At 39.5% G+C, this 19,257-nt stretch overlaps 1 protein-coding gene across 1 annotated transcript in view; it reads right to left on the reverse strand.

Annotated features, from left to right (window-relative positions):
* LOC308094771 (metaxin-1-like) overlaps window positions 1-9,453 on the reverse strand; it is a 19,220-nt gene extending 9,767 nt beyond the window's left edge. Inside the window, 3 exon segments of the mRNA XM_080441597.1 lie at window positions 1,996-2,075; window positions 3,069-3,138; window positions 9,367-9,453. Coding sequence (XP_080297723.1) covers window positions 1,996-2,075; window positions 3,069-3,138; window positions 9,367-9,447 — 231 coding nt within the window. The 5' untranslated portion in view covers window positions 9,448-9,453.
* Window positions 9,454-19,257: the final 9,804 nt, after the last annotated feature.

A 19,257-nucleotide genomic window follows, 5' to 3' on the forward strand; every position in this document is an offset into this window, starting at 1 on the left:
AACGCGGAGACAGGGGGAGAGACACAGAGCGAGAGAGGCGAGGAGGAGAGCTACAGAGAGAGGGAGGGGGAGGGGGAGGGGGAGACGGAGACAGACAGAAACAAGCGTGCATGTGGTCTCTCTAACACTGCGAGGTGGCTGTCAAGTGGATCTGCGATGCGAAGTGGGCGCTACGTCATGGAATTGGAATAAAACGCAAAATATTGCAGAAATGCCCCTAATCTGGGAATTAATCAAAATAATTCCAAACATTTTTTTTTACCGCGAATATTTTAAAAATCCAAGGAACACCACCATTTTGCATGGCCACATCCTACTTTATCCTACTTTATAAACAATAAAATCCACGTAGAAATCGTCTTAGAAAGACGATACAAATAACATTACTAATACACCGGAGCCGCCATCTTGCGCATGCTCACTGCTCAGACCGAATTCTTTGGGTAACGCTTTTGCGTGTGACACACAACAAGTGCCGTCTGCGGAGATGAAACGTGACTTCTCTGTGCCCTGACAGCAGACCTGATTCTATGGGTAAACACATTTGAAAAAAAAAAACTAAACAAACGTCAATTAAAAATAAAAGATTAATGTTAGTGGTGTAAAATGCCACCAAAAAAGATTCTGAAGCCTGCTGCAGTTCAACAGAAAATAGCAAGCCTATTTTCTAAACCCAAGTCAAGTACTGCTAATGATGATGACCCCTTATAACAGAAAAACTCTGAGGTGGAGTGTTTATTATTTATATTATTATTTATTATTTCTCTTTAAAATTGAATTGAACAGTATTTCTGTGTTGCAGCACTTTAAACATTAAATGGACTATATATCTTATTAAATTGTGGACATTTATTCATTTCCACTTACCAGACACTTTTTTTATGGTAAAAATGAGCAGAAAAAGCAAAATACAGAATTCAGAAATATTAAAATGGCAAAAACGGCATTTTGGAAAAAATAAAACGGAATTGGGAAAAAAATAAAACGGATTTCATATGGCTCTAACAGACAGAGAGAGAGAGAGGTGAGAGAGAGCGCGAGAGAAAGAGGGAAAGAGGGAGGGAGGACAAGGAGAGAGAGACAAGGAGAGCGTGTGTGTGTGTGTGTGTGTGTGTGTGTGTGTGTGTGTGTGTGTGTGTGTGTGTGTGTGTGTGTGTGTGTGTGTGTGTGTGTGTGTGTGTGTGTGTGTGTGTGTGTGGGGGGGAGACACACGGACACACAGTACAGTCAGTCAGTTCTCCTCTATAATCCCATTCGAATTTCAATATATATATATATATGTGTATATATATGTGTGTATGTGTATATATATATATATATATATATATATATATATATACACACACATAGATATATATGTGTATATATATATATATATATATATATATATATATATATATATATATATATATATATATATATATATATATATGTGTATATATATATATATATATATATATGTGTATATATATACACATATATATACTACAAAGATACTCCTGGTTACATACAGTATCACTCAACTACAATCTAAAGTTCCTCCGTTTGCAACTCAGTTGCTCGCGATAAAACGCTCACAATAATCACATCGCAGAGATTTTAATTTATCGTGAAATTGTCAGTCATACACTAGACCAGAGTTGGCATTGTACTTGGACCGCTTTTTCCATCTTGATCAAATCCGGTCGCCAAAAACAGCAGATCTATGAGCTCACAACACGATGCGTTGTGAGCTCATAGATGTGCTATTTTTGGCTAATGTTTGTTCCCCCAGAACATGGATGCTGGAGTGTAAGTGGTTAACCAAAGTGGCATTTTAAGAGTTTTAAGCATATTTTAATTATCACGATAATACCGTTAATTATTTTGGCCACAATAATCGTGACATTTTTCATCCCTACTGTATTATACTGTATTACTGCAAGTGTCCGTTGTTATATCATAAATTACAAACAAACTGTAAAAAACAAAAACAAAGCAAAAACATCATCATACCTGTTTTCTGAGGTGAATAATAATATTAGTGGTTTTTGACACGCTGCCTTCATCCTTGGTCTTCAGTGCAGGTAAAACACCTGGGAGAAGAAAAGCACACATCACAGGAAGAATAGGGCTGCAACACTTTAGGGCTGCTGAACTATAATCGATTATAAAAATAAATAAATCGATAATTGAATAAACTAATCGATTAATAATCAATCCCTATTTTGAGTAAGTCATTATAGGCAAAAAATTGTGAAACTGTGTGAAAGTAGCCATATATACTAGCGCTGTTTTGTTTTTGTTTTTTTCTCAAACATTTTTAGCCCGCGATTTTGTAACCCTTATTTTTCTCCCGGTGCCAATGTTCTAAGTGATCCTGGGCGCTACACTCCCCTCACCAGCCTAGGGAGGCCAGGGCCGAGCTCATGCCTCCTTCAATGCATGAGAGCCAACTGACCTTCTTGTCACCTGACAGGGGGGAATTTCCCTGGTTGGACGTAGCGCGTGGAAGGAACACGTTATTCCAACCAGTTCCCTTCTCCTCCATCAGGCGCCCCGGCTGTCATGGGGGAGGCGGTATAGCGACCAGGATTACTACATGTTTTTGTGAGGGTATTAACTACCCTGAGAGACACGGGGAGAACATGCAAACTCCACACAGAGTAGGCCCTTTCACTAACCCCACCTAGGGTATGGGCGCTAATGACGCGGAGGAGAAGACACGCCCCCAGCGCCCACAGCGTCCCCGGCAGGACCCTTGGCGATACAGCTTTCAGTGTGGCAGCCCCTGACCTCTGGAACTCTCTCCCAATGGAGATTCGCCAGACGCCAACACTGGACTCTTTCAAGTCCACACTGAAGAGACACTTATTTACTCAGGCTTTTGGCAATTAATTTGTTTATTTTGTGTACTGTAAAGCGTCCTTGGGTTTCAGAAAGGTGCTATATAAATTCAAGTTATTATTATTATTATGTAGCAATGAATACTATCAGAATATAGAGCAATAACAGCTACTTTTAAGCCATGTGAATACAGACCAAAAACAGGATTTGGGTTGTGTCAGTGTGAACATGGTGGGGCTGACCTGTAGGACTTCTCCATGGGTTGGTGATCTTGTGTATTTTAAGAGGGGCTCCAGCAAACTTGGAGTAGGCCTACAAGAAACACAATACCAGGATTAGTAGAGTAGGCCTACAAGAAACACAATCTTTTTTTGAGCTTGTAGATCAGCTATTTTGTGAATCCAGAAAAGTAACAGTTTTGGACATACAGTATGTGACTGTAGGGCAGTACAGCAATGAATAAACACTGCCCACTGGTGACTGTAGAAAAAACAACATAGTGATCCAAAACAAGCCAGCAACGTCCCACGTCTACAGATGCCTTCATAGCAACCATCTCATGTCTACAGAGGCCTTCATACTGTAGCAACTATCCCATGTCTACAGATGCCTTCATAGCAACAATCTCAACTTTTGATGGCTCATTTTCATTTGATCACACTTTTTCATTTACGTCAGGGTTGGTCGGCAAGAGACACTTATGTAGTTTTCTTAAAAAGGTACTTTTCATGTATACCTTAACCCGTCTTCCAGTATTTGGCTGAATCCAAAAATAAAAAATATAACATTTATTTGGAATCTATGGGTAGAGAAGGGTATTCTGGCTCTGAAGGATCTGTCTGAAGGAGTTAAAAGCTAAAGCTTCACAGAACTTAGTGAGCAATATGATCTTCCACATATACTTCTGGAAGTATCTTCAAATTCGGCATTTACTATTGACAAATTGAAATTTAAGATCTCACCCCAATATGCCAACAGAGTTTGACCTCCTGAAAATAGTGTTAAATATATTTGGAACTGGACATGAGGGATCAAAATATTATTCAATGATGATAGCACACCGAGGTCATCCCTCAAGTCTAAAGAGGATTAGGGAGGTTGACCTAAATCAATTCTTTACTGACGGTGAATGGAAAATGATTCATCTCAAAGAAGATGTACCGTGAACTTAGAACCAGACTAGTTCAATTTAAAATAATGAATAGAGTCTATTGGACTCCGACAAGATTGTTCAGGGCTAAGCTCAGAGAGAGTCCGGTTTGCTGAGGGTGTGGGGAGGACCCCGGTACACTTATTCATGTATTGTGGGAATGCCCTCGAGTACAGACTCTATGGTGTGCTATTCATGAGAATATAATGCAAATCACAAGCCAGGATATTCCTTATACACCTGGTCTGTTTATTCTGGGTGATCCATCGCCACTAAAACATCTCCCCGTGCCTGGCAGACTGGATTCATACAGCACTTATGGTGGCCAGAAAGATAATTGTTAAAGAATGGAAGTCTAAGGATTTGCCTCCAGCACATGTATGGTTCTCTCAGCTAGGAATTGAGGCTGCTTTAGAGAAGTTATCTTTTAGGATGAACAACCAGTTTGGATAAATATATGATTTGAAGTGGAATCTGTACCGTAGTCATATTATATGACACATTCCACTTCATTGTAGGCCCATTGTAGGATGTTATCTATGGTCAGGTAATGCCCTTTTGATTATGTTTTATATACATATGATACGGTAGATGATGCTGCATTATTGGTCGTGAAAATGATGCTTTTTTATCTTGTCAATTCTTATTTTTTTATATTTTGTGTCCTCATATAATATATGAGAACACATAATGTACATATATATTTCCATCTGTTTATTTGTTTTATTATTTTTTCTGCTTACGGTAAAACTCAAATAAAGTGTTGATCATAATTATTCTTTTAAAAAGGGTACTTTTCTTTATTTAATTTCCCCAAAAAATTTTTACAAAAATGGGATAACCAATAAACCTGGGCCAAAAAAAAAGGAGGTCAACTTAAACAAGCTGAACAGACCTCTACTGTACAGCATGACAAAACCTAATCTCTCAAGAACAGCTTCTGCACTGCGTTGGAATCTGTCGGGGAGGTTCGTCATAACGAGTGCGCATTCAGATCAGGAAGTAGGCCGCGCTTTACCCAATCACATGTAGTGGGCGGGATTCACATGTCCGTCGATCTTTCCCCCTCGAAACAAACCAAAACTAATTTAACAATAGCGTCCGCGGAGCAGACAAAACCACGGAAATATATTCACATTTTAACTTACTCTTTCATCATAGAAACAAGTGGGCTTATAACCAAAACGATCCATGTTCTCTGGGAGAAGTGGTGTTAGTGTTCCGTGTAGAAATATTGTTAGTGGGAATGAAAACATAGTCGCACCAACCGGAAGTGATGCGCTGAAGGCGCATCACAAACACCGGTTTCCTTGTGCTCTGGTGTTACGTTATCGTCCGCCCAGAGCCAACAGACATAGAACAAACAGCAGAGGGCGCTGTTTTTCATTTTCAGTTGGCGATGGGTTCCCAGATTGGACAAAACCTAACCCAAATGAGACATGAGGGGAACATATATAGTGGGTGATCAGAGTCAGACCACTCTTGACACAAGGGAATAGACAAAGAATAACATTTAAACAGACTACCAATAACTACAACACAATCCACTACAGCACTAACTCATATTTACTAATGAAATTACAATGAAACTGAAAATTTATATATATTTTTTTGTTATAATATAAAATACATTTCTTCAAAATCATATTAATAAATTCAAACTCATAAACACCTGCCCCTCCCTATATGCAAAGGGACATGGTGCAGTCCAATTACACATCAGCTCCTTATAAGTAGATCTTTAGCAGCTGGTCCTTTCCTTGGCCAGCCGCATAAACTCCAGCACTCGTCCGAACTGACAACTCAATTTATTTATTTTTATGTTTTTTAGATGACATGTGTAACAGATGTAGAATAGCCTGGGATGGTGTGAGAGCCCTCATGTGTATGTTACTGTTGATTGTTGTGATTGTTTCTTGTAATGTGTTGTGCGTTGTGCCTGAGGACCCCCTCAAATACGAGATGATGCATCTCAAGGGGTTTATCCTCCCAAATAAATTAAAATCTCATGTCTACAGAGGCCTTCATAGAAACCATCCCACGTCTACAGAAGCCTTCATAGCAACCGTCCCATGTCTACAAAAGCCTTCATAGCAACCGTCCCATGTCTACAAAAGCCTTCATAGCAACCATCCCATGTCTACGGAAGTCTTCATAACAACAGGGCGATATGATCCCAAACCAATATAACCATGTACCAATATAACCATTATTACAGAGTTTTGTTGGATTATCATTAATGAACTTAAAACCAAAAACTTCCGGTACCTTAAAACCCAAATTCAGGCAATAAAGCATATAAGCAATAAAGAACATAAAAATAAAATAAAATAATTACAAAACATAATAATGGCAGCCACATGGTCCATTTGGTTCCTAACTATCAATCATTTGGCTTGGGACCCCCTGGAACCCCCTCAAGGACCCCTGAGGGTCCCCAGACCCCACTTAGCAGTTACATTTATTACTACTTTATAGGCCTGTCAAAACAAAAAAAAAAACAGTTTTTCAGTCTCAATGTTGGTAAACAAATAATTGGTCTATATATATGACTAAAATGTAAAATTAAAAACTTCAATATTTTATTTATTTTAGAAAGAGTTAAAGGTAGGGTAAGTGATTTGCAATTATTCAAATAATTGCAAAATGGATCTATGTTCTGATAGTGCTCGTTACTATAGAGTGTCCTGTCCATATAAGGAGTCTCCATGTCTCTCCAGCTCTTTATAAAACAGAAAATGCATTTTCGTTTCAGTTTCAGTTTCATTTCCAATTTTATCCAATCAGGATAGAGAACTCAATCAGGATATAGATTAAACAAGTGAAATTGGAAGTGATGACACTAAGAAATGAGCAAGCAAAATTAGAACTGGAACACTATAAAAATGAAGCTTAAAAATGGGTACTTTCTCCTGATTGGCTGAGATTTTGACACCTACCAGAAAATGTATTTTCTGTTTATTAAAGAGCTGGAGAGACGGGGAGACTCCTGTTACTGAACAAACACTCTATAGCAATGATTACTATCAGAATATAGTGCTTTAACCTTTAAAAAAAAAATACTTTTTGTTTTAACCCAAAAATATCACTTACCCTACCTTTAATCTTTCACTCAATAGGGTCAATGCCCGTCGCAAGTTGATGATGTCATTAGTCCATGTGTGGTCCAGCCGGGGTCATACCTATGTTCCCCGGACCTATGTTCCCCCACTAAGGTTATGGTTAGGGTTAGGTTTAGGTTAGGTCCTATATTCCCCGCTCTCCTAGGAAAGCAGGGAACATAGAACCTGGGGAACATAGGTACGGTCCCGTCCAGCCCTATGGAATTTATGGAATGTATGTGAAAATAAAAAACAACTTAATACTTCCTAAGGCTAATATGAGCATCAAATCAATATTTTAAACGTTTTTTTGCACATGCATTCCTAGCCCTAGATTGCCTAGAATGTATGTGATCTTACATACATTTCATGTATGACTGCTGGAGTGAACATATTATGAAAACTTCCTTTGGAAACAGTCGATGTTTGGGAAGCACAAACGTATGGGGCACACAGGTGCGTTGCGATTGGTGTGGGGTAATGAATCACACCACCTGCCAGGGGCGTAGGTAGGTAGAGTGGCTGGTAGAGCGGCCAGATGGGAACTGTTCGATCCCGGGCTCCCCCAGAGTTAGTGTCGAAGTGTCCTTGAGCAAGACACTGAAATTGCTCCCGATGAGCAGGTTGGTGCCTTGCATGGTTTCCTCCGCCATCGGTGTATGAATGTGTGCGTGAATGGGTGAAAGTAATGCACAATCTAAGCGATTGGATAAAAGCACTATATAAATGCACCACTTGCCATTTTATTTACTTAACACACGTTTTCTGGCAGAACTTTCAAATGGACATGAAACTAGAGGACAATATCTGACTCCAAGTCTTAGGAATTAATTATTGGGTGAGTACACGCGCAGCGCGGAGAACTTTTATGCCGCGGAGATCAGTCTGCTAACCGGGCGCGGATACGACTATCTACGATCTATGGCTGTGTATTTGGAATACATGAAATGCATGCAAGATCACAGACATTCTAGGGCTAATGCATTCCATAAATTCCATAGGGCTAGACCACACATGGACAAATGACATCATCAATTTGGGACGGGCATTGCCCCTCTTGAGTAAAAGATGAACTGTTTCTAAAATAAATAAAATATTTAAGGTGTTTTACATATACATATTTTAGTTATAGAGGGCAATTATAATGTATTAAGGCATATTTGGCTTATTAGCCAAGGATCCTTTTTAGTACTTTTACCTTGGTACTGCATAGTATATTTTGATGCAAATACTTTTGTACTTATTACTTAAAGGGATATTTCACTTTTTTTTTTAATTGGGTCATTTTGTCATCTACTCAGGCTTTTGTGAACACCCCAGACAGTTTTTGAGTTGCTTGATTCAGTATTTAGATATTTGATATTCATTTTATCAGACACGCCCCCTTCCTATACAAACCCATTGTAACTTCAAACTCCATTTTAGCCATGACAGATTCGTCAAGAACACACGTTCTTGGTTCTGGTGACTTATATTGCTGATAATATGAAACCCACTCTGTCATGTCTCGCTAGAACGCGCCTCACTAGCCAACACACAAGAGGAGGTTGAATGAACTGAAACCAGCACACCCCGAAACAATATGTTGGGAATTGATTGCATGAAACAATCACCTGTGCGTTCAGTCTCAATGTTGGTAAACAAATAATTGGTCTATACGTGAGGGGGCGTGTTTTTTCAATAACCTTTTTCATTTATAAAAAAAAATAAGATTTGGAAAATGAAAGATTTTAATACAATAAAAAATATATAAAATAAATGAAAAAAGTAATGGAAAAAACACGGACCCCTTACGTATTAGGAGGGCGATATGAGTCACCAGAACCAAGGACGGGTGTTCTTGACGAATCTATCATGGTTAAAATGCAGTTCGAAGTTACAATGGGCTTGTATAGGAAGGGGGCGTATCAAATATCTAAATACTGAATCGAGCAACTGTCTTGGGTGTTCACTAAAAGAGTCAATGATAAAAATGAGCCAAATTGTTTTGGAAAGTGAAATATTCCTTTGAGACAAATTATGAATACAGGACACTTGTTGCAGACTATATTCATATAGAAGTATTACTACTTTTTACTTAAGTAAATGACAAAATCCAAGTATTTCTTCAACCTCTGAAATGTTAGAGATGTCCATTTTTAGTTGACATGGTGACGTCACCCAGTAGCAGGTCACTGTCATGACGTTAAAATGATTGAAGTCCCAAACGTAATCAATCAATCGATAGATCAATAGCTTTGATCAATAGCTATATTCACTCAGAATAACAATAATGATCATAATAGTTACCAGGACAATGAGAGAGTCTACATCTATGGAGGGTAAGCCCCAGTCGCCTTTCCAGCAGTACAGCTCCATGGGGGCGGCCATCTTGGACTGAATCACATGACCTTTCACACCGGAAGATCTTTCTCTCCGACCAAGAACTACAGACAGAACTACAGACTGACGTCAGTCTCTGGCAGTGGTGGAAAAAGTACTCAAATGTTTTACTTAAGTAAAAGTATCAATACTGCAATGTAGAAGTATTATGTTACAAGTAAAAGTCCTGAATTCAAAATTTACTTGAGTAAAAGTACAAAAGTATTGGTATCAAAATGTACTTAAAGTACCAAAAGTAAAAGTACTAAAATGTTTTAAAATAGCAGATCTACAAGCTCACAACGCGTCGCATCGGGACACGTTGTGAGCTTGTAGATCTGTTCTTTTCAAATAGCCTATGTATAAAATAGGGCTAAAGTGGTTAATGTATGTTTTATAATGTAATAATGTATATCTGCAAAGTAACTAGTAACTAAAGTTTTCAAATAATTGTAGTGGAGTAAAAGTACAATATTTTCCTCTGAGATGTAGTGGAGTAGAAGTAAAAGTATAGACAATTGGAAATACTCCATTAAAGTAAAAAATACCTCACAATTGTTGTGAGGTACAGTTAGTTAGTTACTTTACACCACTTACTAGTATTTATATATATATTTTTTTTTTTATTACTTTCACTCCACTACATTTCAAAGACAAATATTGTACATTTGACTCCACTTCATTTCTAGGAAGGGAGAAAAAGTGTATAGGCTACTTTATTCATTAACCACTTAATGCCCGGTTTCAAATCTAGTGAAAAGAGCAGATCTACAACAATGCGTTGTGATGTGTTGTGAGCTTTTAGATCAGAAATCGTTGAATTCCTATTGGGAAAATGTCAACATTTTAATACAGCATTGCATTGCAGTATTAAATACTTTTGAATACTTTGGGGTTTTTTGTTTTTTTTGGATGGATCCAGAAGTGGATCCAGTTGAGTAATATTTGACCAGGAGTATCTAGGCCTGTCACAATAATTCGTCATAATCATTTCCATGTTGAAAAATCTAAAAACATCTTCAAACATTTTCCAAAAATAGCGGAAATTGATGATCTACAAAACATATTTTTGAGAGTATAAAATTATTAAATATGTCAGTAATGTCTTTGTATATTTAATGTGTCCTAATCTGCCCCTTGCAACTTCTGTTTACGAGGCCTAATTAAAGCCAAACAGAAATGAAATGTTTATTCAATGTTCCAACATTCAATACCAAAAACACAATTAAATCTTTGATCGCAATTTTTTGTGTGACAATGAATCGTCAACTTAAATGTTGTTATCGTGACAGGCAGTGGTGGAAAAAGTACTCAAAAGTTTTACTTAAGTAAAAGTAGCAATACTGCAATGTAGAAATACTCTGTTACTAGTAGATATTCAACATTTACTCGAGTAAAAGTACAAAAGTATTGGTATCAAAATGTACTTAGTACCAAAAGTAGAAAGTACTGATTGTACAGATTCAGAATATCCAATTTCACAAGTTCAAAATATATAAATCCTCACGACGCATTGTGAGCTTGTAGATCGGCTATTTTCAAATGGCCGAAATGTATATAGGGCTGAAGTGGTTAATGTATGTTTTATGATAATAATCTAAATCTGCAAAGTAACTAGAGCTGTCAAATAATTGTAGTGGAGTAAAAGTATAATATTTGCCTCTGAGATGCAGTGGAGTAGAAGTAAAAGTACTTAAAATGGGAAATACTCCAGTAAAGATTCTTCAAAAGTGTACTTAACTACAGTACTTGAGTAAATGTACTTAGTTACTTCACACCACTGGTGACAGCCCTGATCTATACTTTGACTCAAGTACTACTGGGGTTGAATACTTTGTCCACCACCAACTATAATGAACCACCAGATGGCGATGTTGAACTGCTTATTAACTTCATCAACATTGTGGTCACAAACTCATTCACAAACAAACAAATTCCCATGTTTGCTACTTGGATCTTTATAATAATAATCCTAATAATCATAATATAGTGCTTCACATTAAAACCGTGAATAAAAAAATGGCAGAACATTGATTGATTGAATGTTTTATTGACAGTTTAAAAGTACAACAGCGTCGCTGCTACAACGTCATGACCATAAAACGTTTTTTTCTGTGATTTTTTTTAATTTTATATTTAATTATATGATATACTATATTTAATAAATACCCTTTGTTTTGCCGTTTTCAACAAAAAAAAAATCACAGAATCAAGCGTTTATGGTCATGATTCATGTCATGTCATGTCATATGGCTCTATAGCCTATGTTAAACAAGCCAAATGGATTTTCTTAAAAGAGTATTTCACCCCAAAAAAAACTTATTTTCTATCAGTTACACACATTAATTTGTTTTTTTTGCATTCCTACGCCAATAATTTGATGACTGGCGGAAAGATGCTAATGTTCCAGTAGGAGACTCAAAGAAGACTCTTTCAGTCCACCAGTCATCAAATGATTGGCTTAGGGCGCGCTCCCACCGCACTTTTATTTTAACTCTTAGTCCATGAGCCAGACAAGATTTCATTATCGAAAGAGTGGGCAAAACCATACCTATATTAAATTGTTTATAGGGTCAATATAAGTAAATAAATATATGATAACCTTTCCACAGGAGCAGCTTTTTCATATTTATCACACATTGTTATTTTCCCCATACGTACATGACAGGTGAAAAAATTAAAAAAAATTAAAAATAGTTATCATAATGAAACTTCCCCAGTTGATTACTTACATGAAGACAATGATTTATCGTATTACAAGTTTTCTGAAATTGTATATTTAAATATGCAAATAAGGCATTAGGAAAATATGACCGAACTTTGCATAACTTTCCAGAATCAACATTGGAAAAAGCCAGAGTCAACATTCTTATTTCATTTTGTTAAGATGTTGGAGTTAAAGGTTTTTAACGAATATTCAATATCTGGCTCAATTTTGGGGCTCTGGCTCATGGACTAAATGCCTAATTTGCATATTTAAATATACAATTTCAGAAAACTTGTAATGCGATAAATCATTGTCTTCATGTAAGTAATCAACTGGGGAAGTTTCATTATGATAACTATTTTTGACATTTTTTCACCTGTCATGTACGTATGGGGAAAATAACAAAATGTGTGATAAATATGAAAAAGCTGCTCCTGTGGAAAGGTGATCATATATTTATTTACTTATATTGACCCTATAAACAATTTAATATAGGTATGGTTTTGCCCACTCTTTTGATAATCATTGCTCAATTTTGGGGCTCTGGCTCCTGGGGCAGAATCTGCCAATGCTTTGTCAATGCAAATGCAAATGCAAATGCTTTCAAGACTGCCAGAGTCACCCCCCTCCTGAAGAAACCGACACTTGACCCCTCTGAGATCAAGAACTACAGACCGGTTTCCCTTCTATCCTTCCTATCTAAAACTCTCGAACGTGCTGTCTTTAAACAACTGTCCTCCTACCTCCACCAGAACAACCTCCTGGACTCCAACCAGTCTGGGTTCAAAGTGGGTCACTCGACAGAGACTGCCCTCCTGGCAGTGACGGAGTCGCTCCATGCCGCTAGAGCGAACTCTCTCTCCTCCGTCCTGATACTCCTGGACCTGTCTGCAGCGTTCGACACGGTGAACCATCAGATCCTCCTCTCCACCCTCGAGGGGATGGGTGTCTCAGGCTCTGCACTCTCCCTGTTTGCATCCTATACCTGACGGGTCGCTCCTACCAGGTGATGCTGAGAGGGTCTGTGTCAGAACCACACAGGCTCACAACTGGGGTTCCCCAAGGCTCGGTTCTGGGTCCTCTTCTTTTCTCTCTCTACACTACATCTCTTGGTGCTGTCATCCACTCCCATGGCTTTTCCTACCACTGCTATGCCGATGACACCCAGCTGATCCTCTCATTCCTCTGATACCCAAGTGGAGGCACGCATTGCTGCTTGTCTGGCTGACATCTCGGAGTGGATGTCGACAAACCACCTGAAGCTCAACCTGGACAAGACCGAGCTGATGTTCCTCCCCGGGAAGGGCTGTCCGCACCGAGACATGGCCATCACCATTGATAATGCTGTGGTGACCTCAACTCGGACTGCGAAAAATCTGGGTGTGACCCTGGACGATCAACTGACGTTCTCGGCAAACATCGCATCAGTGACAAGGTCCTGCAGATTCCTCCTCTACAACATCAGGAGGATTCGCCCCTTCCTCACGGAGAAGGCAGCCCAGGTGCTCATCCAGGCTCTTGTCATCTCCCGCCTGGACTACTGCAACTCCCTCCTTGCTGGTGCTCCGGCATCTGCCATCAGACCTCTGGAGCTTGTTCAGAAAGCTGCGGCTCGTCTGGTGTTCAACCGCCCCAAGTTCTCCCACACAACCATCCTTCTCCGTTCTCTACACTGGCTCCCCGTAGCGGCTGGCATCCAGTTCAAAACCCTGGTGCTAGCCTATAGGGCAGTGAAAGGAACAGCTCCTTCTTACCTCCGGGCTATGGTCGATGCCTACACCCCTGCCCGACCACTTCGGTCTGCCACCTCGGGGCGACTGATTGCCTCGTCACTCAAGGGTCCTTCTGGCCGATCCACACGGTCACGACTCTTTTCTGTTCTGGCCCCACAGGTGGAATGAACTTCCCACTGATGTTACGCTTGTTTTCTATTGTTGTATTGTTTATTGGATCTTGTTTAGTCGATACACTTATTTGTTTTAGCTCATGCTCATTTGATTTAGCTATTTTGTCTCATCTGTTTAAGGAAATAGGTAGCTGATATATTGCACTTTTACCTTAGCGCTAGGTATACTCTTGGTTGCTTGTTTTTGCAGAAAATGCACTAAAGACTTCTGGTGATTAGTAGTTTTCGTTCCCTACCTATGTTGAATACACTTATTGTAAGTCGCTTTGGATAAAAGCGTCTGCTAAATGACTGTAATGTAAAATGCGTGTGTAGCAGGGCGGTATGAATTTATCTATCTATATAGCCAACTACGCCACCTGGGGAGTTGCACCCCAGGAAATATGTATAATATAAACCAGGAAATATGTATAATATAAACCAACCGCCTGAACATATATTGCTCCTCACACAAGTTCGTTGGTACAATTGATTTAAAGGCAGAAACAGTATTTATACAAAGTACAAAAAGCTTTATTGTATTAAAAACATCAATAATAAAAGAGAATGACATTAATTAGCTAAAACAATATGATAATGCACTTAATAATAAAAACCTATTTGCCTATAGGGCCAGTGCTGGGGGTTAAGGGGGAGGATGAGCAGGCCGGCTGACCCAGAGGAGGGGCTCCCCGAAGTGGCACAGCAAAACAGACTAAGATTACTTCACACTACAAGCACAGCAAAAGGGGGGAGGAGAATTACCACAACCCACTGGGCAGCCGCCACCTGCTCCCTCGCACCAAGGGGTCCCCAGCCACAGGCCTGCAAGACAGGAAATCAAGCTTTAGGCAGTGCCAGGAAAATAGTTAATTAATTGGTATCATATATATTTATTATAGGGTATATATATATATATATATATATATATATATATATATATATATATATGTATATTATAATAGAGTGCCGTCTGTAGGCCTATAGTTGCAGGAAATAAACAAAACCAAGTAAACGCAAAATAAACAATACTAAATAAGCAAAAATAACCAAATAAGAATAAACAATAACAACGAAATAAACTAAATAGGCAATAACACTAAATAAACTAAATAAACAGGAAGGCTGGCTGTGAGCCTGGGAGTGTGGACCAATGCGTCAGCAAGGAGTAAGTTAACCCATATAAGGGCATTAGCTCCGCTGGAGGGGAACCTCAGAGTGGAGCGTCAGGGCGCGAGAGTTCTTAATGCGTGGGTTTATTCAAAACCCGCAAAGCAGCAGTTTGGTATCACGGTGCCTGAAATGACAAACGGCCGTGTCATTCTACCATTTATAATACTAATATTCATTAAGACAGGAGCAGAGAGAGACAAACAGTCACGTACCGTGGTGCAGCAAAGGCGGAAGCCACAATGGCCTGCCTGCAGCGGCGAACACCGGTACTAGGAGATAAACTGTAGTAATAATAAAGGGCTATGGTTATTATAGTGCCTGCCTGACATCAAATTAACTTGCTATACTGCGGAGAAGGAGGACCACCAACGTACCCGTTGTGCAGCGTGAAGCAACACCGCACGCCCGGCGCAAAACGCCAACAAGATGGGTAGACAGTAGACACACGGGGGCTACAAAGGACAAACGGTCATGGTCAAGTTCAAGACCATGTACTACGCAGCATAAACTAACGTGCATAAACACCAAGATGGAGAGACATACCTGCGCTAATGCGCGATGACACACAGGCGAGCCCAACAGGCCAGCCTGGAATAAATGGTACGACCAGTGTGGGGACAGACAGCTAACTGTGTTTGGAGGTGCGTGGCTTTAATACTGTTGTCAATCAGCCCACTGATGAGTGGGCGGAGGATGGGCCGTGGGTAGAATGGGAACCAACGCCCATCCTGCTACACGTGGATTCCTGGTCTTGCGGATTTTTTCCAAGAATCCACGCATTTGCATTGACAAAGCATTGGCAGATTCTGAAGAGGTGAGTCTTCAGATTATGGCAGAAGATTGGGAGTGAGTCTGCAGTTCTAATTGCAATAGACCATATTCACACGGCGGCCATGTTTCTATGAAGTCAATGAAAGTAGCCACCCCGGGTGGCGGAACTTTCAATGTTAAATTCCAATATGGCCGCCGTGTGAATATGGTCTCGTCTATGGAGATCCATTCCATAGTTTGGAAGCCAGAAGGGAAAAGAGTCTGGGACGTGTGGAGCGTTGTCCCGAATGTTTACAAACAAACAACTATACAAAAAAATACATATTAATGTATGCAGTTGAAATAGCTGTAGTATACAACCCTCGTAGACGTATTTATGATTCTGAAGACGTCAGAATCATAAATACGTCTACGAGGGTTGTATACTACAGCTACAGTTGAAACGATTCATGATGAAAATGATATGTCAGAAGTGGGGTGTGAACCCACGTTAAAGGAGCATTTCACCCCTGGAAGAACTTGCAGTCACTCAATGTTAATAATATATATATTAATTATCTATTATAATATAGCAGATAACAGTAGCAAAATTTCAAATTTGCACCCTATGGCCAGAACAATATAGAAGTCTTGACTTTGACTGGATGACTGGGGTTTGGCTGCATTACTACAATGACCACAATGCTTTGGGGCACTGCACTTCCTTGTGGGGAGGAGGCTGCGTGGGGGCGTGGTCTACATTGTAACTTTCCCCTCCCAGTTCTCACTACAACAACATCAACAAACACATACAGCACATTGGCCAGTGTTGCCATGTCTGCTTATTATAAGCGGCTGGTTTCTAAAATGTAGTTGATATTTGGGCTCGTTTCCAAATGTTTTGATTGTTGTTTAAACCAGTGGTTCTCAAACATGTTCATGTACTTTTCCACGGACCCTCATCTGTGCACTGCGCGCCAACATATTTGCCAGGGAGACCCTACCAAAAATGTTGTTGAAATGTTTAAAAAATATTCCACATTTTGCACTTTTTTCCCCTCAAGATTTTTTGGAAAATAGCAGATCTACAAGCTCACACTGCGTCACATCGTTACGCGTTGTGAGCTTGTAGATCGGCAATTTTCAAATAACCCATGTCTAGGTTTCAAGTGCTCTTGGCACAGGTATTTTCTTTTGGGCTTGTTTTCATATACCTGGTTGCTTATTTCTCTCACAAGATCTGGCAACTGAATGCTGAAGAATGATGAATTCTTCCAACTTTCCGACTTTTTTGTCTACCTTTGGATCACAAAACACGACATCGAAGCCATGTTCTTTCTTGGACCACGTGAAATCTGCCTCTGTACTGAACCAGTACAGTTGGTCGGACCAGTAGGCCTACCCATTGCAAGTTTGCTATATCAGGATGTCAGTCCCATCATATTAGGTTTTACTATAGCCTATTGTATCTGTAAGACCAGTAAAGTTGAATCCAATGTGCTGGGGTCCCCAGAAAAATTATGATTACATGTAGAAGTAAATACTAACAGAATGTACAAGAGTTTTTCACTATTATATCTGTAATGCTTACAGTCATGTAATTATGTACCATTCTGCCAAATGAAAGACCATCTCCTATCATGAAACAGTTCAAAAGAACCCTTATAGAATTGGGTGTAAATACATTTTGTCATTATAAATGCTTACACAATGTACAATATACCAATGAGTAGAGCAAGCAGTGTGTAAATGTAACCGTTTTATTTAGGGGAAAAAAATATATGGCTGTAGTGTCCCAGGTCTTCATCTGCAGTTCCTTCATTTTTGCAGGCTGATGACAACTTTCTGTCCTGTCATTGGAAAGAACACATTAGATTAGATTCAGTTTACATGGATATCATCCGACGTGATACCTAATTTATTCTTAGTTGCATGCGCACCAAAAATAGCAGACCTACAAGCTCACAAAGTGTCGAGTCCGTGACGCGTTGTGAGCTTGTAGATCTGCTATTTTCGGGACCTGACGTCGTCATGTACTGAGTAGCTCTGAAACATGTCAGTCATGGCGGAGCTTCAACCTGGTGTTTGCACTTTCTACATGTACAGACCGTACATCTACATAAACGTTCATATTTCAAATATAAAGTGCTGACCTCATGCCACGGATGTTACAATTTGAATCAGGTGGGTCTAAGTACCAGTATCTTCCGTATTGTTTAATAAAAAGCATTTTAATCCAATCGGTGGCCATTTTCTCCTTATGCATTTCAATTACGCGACCCTATCGGTTGGGATGTATATTGCACTCTGATACATTATACATCTAAGAGAAAATAGCCACCATTCGGATTTAAATGTTTTTTTATTGAAAAATACGGAAGATACGGGTACTTAGACCCATCCGATTCCAATTGTAACATCTGTGGCCACGGGGTAAGAACTTTATATTTGAAATATGAACGTTTATGTAGATGAAAGGGTTGTGAATGGAGAAAGTGCCAAAACCAGGTTGAAGTTCCGCCATGACAGTCATGTTCCCAAAAAAAAAAAGACATGGGTTTCCGTGGCTACAGCCTAAGGCAAAGTCAACAATAACAAACGTTCCGTTCACGCCACGGCTCCACAAGCTAGTTTAGTCTACCCGAGGGATACAACATGAGATTAGTGATAGTGGCAACTTTACAGCATGTTTACTTACTCGAGAGACAAGCGTCCACCGTCCACGGTCCGTGTACATTCTGTCAGTTCCACTAGGAAACATCCCCGACGGGTTGTTGCTCCACTGTCCGCATAGCTGCGTGTGGGTCCGGGTACTAAAGTATAACTCTGATATGTTTGCAGACGCCATGATAGTACACATGTGAGGTAGCTAATGGGAGTGGTCGAGTGGGGAAAGAAGGTTGAACAATGTTACGGTGACACCTTCGGGGCCGGGTCCTTTGAGCTATGGGGGTTGGTTTGGATTTGAACTACACCTGTAGTCACCTGCAGTCATGTAGTGCGGACATAAGGTGAGACGCTGTGGAAAACGTAATTTGACGCTGTGGGCAGCAAAATCGGCGAAGTTTCCCTTTAAACAAAAATATCAATACTGCAATGTAGAAACGCTCTGTTACAAGTAAACGTCCAGAATATTATAATATTATATATATAAAACATTTGAGTACTTTTACCACCACGTAGTATAAAAGTATTGGCATCAAAATGTGCTAAAAGTACCAAAACTAAAAGTATCCATTATGCAGAATGTCCCATTTCACAAGTTTCAAATGTGTACAAAATGTATACAAATCTTTTGAAAATA

This window comes from Gymnoscopelus braueri (assembly GCF_963280865.1).
Source record: "Gymnoscopelus braueri genome assembly, chromosome: 11".
Taxonomy (NCBI): Eukaryota; Metazoa; Chordata; class Actinopteri; order Myctophiformes; family Myctophidae; genus Gymnoscopelus; species Gymnoscopelus braueri.